This window comes from Magallana gigas, chromosome 4 (assembly GCF_963853765.1).
Source record: "Magallana gigas chromosome 4, xbMagGiga1.1, whole genome shotgun sequence".
In the NCBI taxonomy this organism is placed as follows: domain Eukaryota; kingdom Metazoa; phylum Mollusca; class Bivalvia; order Ostreida; family Ostreidae; genus Magallana; species Magallana gigas.
This window is the reverse complement of record NC_088856.1, coordinates 33,770,827-33,775,870: the sequence shown is the minus strand read 5'-3', so window position 1 is coordinate 33,775,870 and position 5,044 is coordinate 33,770,827. Positions and strand designations below refer to the sequence as shown.

Sequence of the window (5,044 nt, the reverse complement as noted above, 5' to 3'; positions counted from 1 at the left end):
AAATAAAGACAAATTAAATCAGATTGAAAACTTACAAAAATGAAGTTTGCCTCATGACGATGAAATAAATGATGGAAAAGTACCACATGTACTAACCATGTTACTTATAAAACAAAATTCCTACACAGCTAACAGTGGAATCACTTCACAAATTGGTCTGACTAGAATAACAGGTTTGTCGTTCCTTAACAACTTTATCTGAATTTTTCTAACTAAAGTATCATCACTCTTAAATGTTTTCTGCACAACTGCCATAGGCCAAAAGTTCCTTGGACTGTCCTCTTTCATCAACACGACGTCACCTTCCTTGATGTTTGGCTCTTCACTCTTCCATTTCCTGCGCGGCTGAAGTAAGTGGAGGTAGTCAGATTTCCACTTCTTCCAGAACTGGTTCGCGAGACCTTGCACACGTTTCCACTCGGATCTTAGCATATCTTTTACACTGATGTCACCAAACTCGGGGCAGTCGAAATCAGAAGAATGTTTCTGTGTCAACAGTACGTTGGGTGTTAGCACGAACGGATTATCACCTCTGCCATCAAGGTGCAGAGAACATCATGAGTAACATTCCGATTACTTGGTTCCATTAGCATGGCGTCCAGGATCCTTCGTACGAGCCCAATCATCCTTTCCCAAGCGCCTCCAAAGTGTGATGAATGTGGGGGATTGAATATCCACTTTGTCCCAGAATCATATAAGAACTTCTTCAATGTGTCCTCTTCAACGCTGATGGTATCAATTTTCAGGTCGTCTGTTGCTCCAATGAAATTGGTACCTCTGTCCGACCGAAATATCTTAACTTTCCCTCTAATACTGGTAAATCGGCGCACTGCATTGATGAATGCTGAAGAACTTAACGAATCAACTACTTCTATGTGAATCGCTCTCGTCACTAAGCATGTAAATAAAACACCCCATCGTTTGGAGGATGCACTCCCTCCTCGTGTTTTTCTAGTGATGACCTGCCAGAGGCCAAAGACGTCAACACCGACGTTGGTGAATGGAGGTGCAGGTTCAAGCCGGTCAGCTGGGAGGTCAGCCATTTTCTGTGCCGCAATCTTTCCTCTCAGCTTCTTGCAGGTGATGCATTTGTAAATAACTGAAGACACAAGTCTTTTTCCTCCGGTGATCCAGAGTCCTGCAGATCTGACAGCGCCCTCTGTAAGGTGACGGCCCTGGTGTTTCAATAGGTCATGGTGATGACGGACTAGTAAGGTAGCAATGTGATGAGACCCTGGGATAATAGCTGGGTTCTTCTCAAAGTTATCCAACTTCAATTTGTTGAGTCTCCCTCCTACACGTAGGATGCCCTGCTCGTCTAGGACTGGACCCAGTGCTTGAATCGCGCTTCCTCTCTGAAGGGCCTGGGCACTGCTGATACATCGAATCTCTTCGCTATAAATGCTGTGCTGTACTACACTTATGATAAAGTTTTCAGCTTCACTGAAGGTAACAGACTGATTGTATGACGTCTTCTTTCTCCTTTGGCGTGCTCTAGTTTTCAGAATACCGAACGCACGCACCAGTCTAGACCACTGAGAGAACCGCTCAAATCTGTCAACAATACTTTGTCCAGATGTAGCTTCAGGTACTGGCTCGACTTCAGACAGGTAGGTATTCACATCAGATTTGCAGGTAATCAGATTAGAGGCATCATCAGGTTCTAATGACTGTCTCATGAGAAAATCAATGGGTCCCTGTATCCAAGCACTGCCTTGAAGCTTGTTAGCTGCTATGCCTCTGGTCCCAATGTCGGCAGGGTTTAGTCCTGTAGGAACATAATTCCATTGCTCCGGGGTCGAATGCTTGAGTATTTGCTCAACTCGATTCGAAACGTAAATGAAAAACCTTCTTGTCTGGTTGGTAATATACCCCAGAACTACTCTACTATAGGAGTAGAATTTCACAGAGTCAAACTCGATGTTCAAATGTTCATTGGCCAATTGGTAGATTTCAACTGCAAGAAGAGCAGAGCACAATTCGAGTCTTGGTATCGTATGCCCATGAGGGGGCGCAACTTTGGTCTTCCCAATAACAAATCCTACATAGTGTTTGTTTTCATCATAAATCACATGAATGTAGGCAACCGCAGCAATTGCTTTCTCAGATGCGTCACAAAACACATGTAGCTTGATACGAATATTCCCTTGCAGAGAACATGGAACATACTGACGGGGTATGGATACATCCTGGAGATCGGAAAGCATCCTTTTCCATGTCTGCCATTTCTGTCCTTCGATATCGATGAGTGGCTCGTCCCATCCAGTGCTTCCGACTGTCAGCTGGCGCAGTATCAGCTTCCCTTCTATCGTCACCGGTGCGGCAAATCCTAAGGGATCGTAGATACTGTTTATCACAGATAATACTCCACGACGAGTCAAGGGTTTCTCCTCGCTGGAGATCTGGAAGGTAAATGTATCAAGGTTCATGTTCCAGTAGAGTCCTAAGCTCCTTTGTACAGGTAAGTCAGCTGATAGTTCTAGGCTCTTTAGTTCCTTCGACAGATCGTCTGGATCAAATTCTCGTACGACATCCTTGCTGTTTGAAGCAATCTTATGAAGACGTAAATTACCATGAACAGCTAAAGCATGTTGAGTTCGTTTCATCAGGTCTACTGCCTGTTTCTCGGTGGGTACAGATATCAAACCGTCGTCTACGTAGAAGTGTTTCAGAACAAAGTCTGTGACATCTGGTCCAAAGGAATCCTTAGCGTCTAATGCAGTTCTGTGTAGACCGTAATTGGCTACGGAGGGCGATGGTTTATTTCCGAACACATGGACCCTCATCCTGTGCTCTATCAGGTCTTCGTTGAAGTCATTGTTTCGATGCCAGAAGAAGCGCAAGTAGTTTCTATGATCGGGTCTAACATAAAAACAATGAAACATTTGCTGTATGTCGGCTGTTATGGCCACTGGCTCCTTTCGGAATCTAATGAGCACTCCGAGCAGACTGTTGTTCAAATCTGGGCCAGACATCAAGACATCGTTCAAGGATAGTCCACGAAAGGTAGCCGAAGAGTCGAACACTCCTCTTATCTGGTCTGGCTTGCGAGGGTGATATACGCCGAAGACAGGTAGATACCAAACTTCTTCCTCCTCGTCAACAGGTGGCGCTACCTCGACATGCTTATGATTAAAAAGTTTTTGCATGAAATCGATAAAATGTTTTTGTTTTACAGGATCCCTTTTAAGACTAAGATTGAATCTGTTAGCTCTGTCCAAAGCCATGGAACGGTTATTTGGTAAACGTGGGCGCTGGCTCTTAAACGGAAGTGGGGCCTCCCAGTTACCATCTGAGTTCTTTCTGAAGTTTTTTTCCATTTCCTCAAGGAAGATTCTATCTTCTGTAGATAATCCTGGCTTATTGTCGTCAGGAGTAAGTAAAAATGTCTTATCATCAATATCCAGAAGTTGCTTGGCACAACTATTTGACATTGGGGAATCTTTAATCACGAGTTGGTTCTCGCAAGTTCGTAATAAGGATGGTCGTCCATTGGATAATACAAAAGTCTTGTATACATTGACGTCACTACTTTGATGCTGAGATCCAAGGCACACGTCACCAACCACAGTCCATCCTAATGGGGATCGAAGTCCAATCGGTGCATCGGGATGGCCAGTTTTCTGATCGAGAATGCGGTGTACATATGGTACGTCTCTGCCGATGAGCAACAAGATTTGGCACTGGTCATCTAAGCGGTCAAGCTCAATGTCACCAAGGTGTGGATGATATCTCGTGACATCCGGCGATGGAATTTCCTGTCTGTTGTTTGGTATATTGTCACATTCAATGAGAACAGGTAAGTCTATGCTCACATGGCGATCGCAGGATTCCATCACAAATCCCGAGGCACGTGGACCAGAAGTTACGAGTTTTCCATTGCACGAGTTCATGATGTATTCCTCGGGTGGTGAACAAATCTTGAACTTCTGGCAAGAGATCGATTGCTTTGGTCATCGAGAATTATGTACATTTTCACGCGGGTCCTTGGATCTTTGCTATGATGTACAAACACAGGTAAGATCTTGGCACACGACTTCCCGTAGGTCATATTTCCGCAGATCTCCGTGCATGAGGACTCTACCACAAGTGGATTGGATGTAGTTCTGAAGGTATTTCTCCCTGAATGAGGAGTTCTCTCCCCGCCATGAACTTTAGAGGGGGTGTCTCCATGCATAACTGTCACATGCTTGTCACTATCACAAATGGTACACTTAATCTTTTCCCTACAGTGTTTGCTTTTATGCATGAAGTCACAGCACTTAAAGCACAACCCCCTTTCTCTGAGAAGGGCCTTCCGGGCTTCTAATGGTTTAGTCTGGAATGCGCGGCACTCACTTAGTCGATGGCTTGTTCCGTGAATGGCACAGACGGTGTCGTCCCTCGAATCTGAGGAAATTTCTGTCCTTGCAGTGGTAATTCGAGTCTTAACAGCTAAGGGAGACGAGCGAATGAACTTCTGCGGTGTGTTCATAGTTTCGGTGAAGGAAAAACTTGGGTCATTCCTGACGCGGCTCATTTCCCTTACAAAGTCAACAAAAAACTTAAACGGTGGAAAGCACTGCTTGGTCTCTTTGTAGTTGTAGGCTCTTGATATCCACTTTTCTCTCATGTTGTGAGGTAACTTCTCTATGATTGGGTTTATCCCAACCGAAGAGTCGAAATATGCTAGAAGTGGCTTGTATGCTGTCTGTTCCTTTAAACTTAGAATTTCTGTAAGTAGATCAGCAAGTTCAAAGAGTTTCTGTGTATCCTTGATGCTAAGTCTAGGAAATTTGGCAAGCTTGTCCTTTAAAATGCTTTCAATCATTTCGGGTGCACCATATCTTTGGTCCAACCTCTCCCATAAGAGACGCAGAGCTTTCGACGGGTTGTCTGCATTGGCGGCCCGAATACTCAAGGCATATGAGCTGGATTCTGGCCCTAGCCACTTCACCAAAAGGTCAAGTTGCTCAAAATCAGACACTTGTAAGTCGGCGAGGACATTTTTGAAACTCGATTTCCACACGAAATAGGTTTCTTGTTTGTCACAAAATTGATAGAG

General features: G+C 44.4%; 1 protein-coding gene across 1 annotated transcript; it reads right to left on the bottom strand.

Annotated features, from left to right (window-relative positions):
- Positions 1-526: 526 nt before the first annotated feature.
- LOC105335612 (uncharacterized) lies at positions 527-3,893 on the bottom strand. The gene is made up of 2 exons (XM_066083329.1): positions 615-3,893; positions 527-532 (listed from the first exon to the last, which is right to left on the bottom strand). The coding sequence occupies exons 1-2, from the start codon at positions 3,891-3,893 to the stop codon at positions 527-529; spliced, it is 3,285 nt and encodes a 1,094-aa protein (XP_065939401.1).
- Between the last annotated feature and the right edge of the window lie 1,151 nt (positions 3,894-5,044).

Bases quoted from the DNA above. Each gene is read 5' to 3' on its own strand.
- LOC105335612 (XM_066083329.1), bottom strand. From the start codon at position 3,893: ATGAACTCGTGCAATGGAAAACTCGTAACTTCTGGTCCACGTGCCTCG.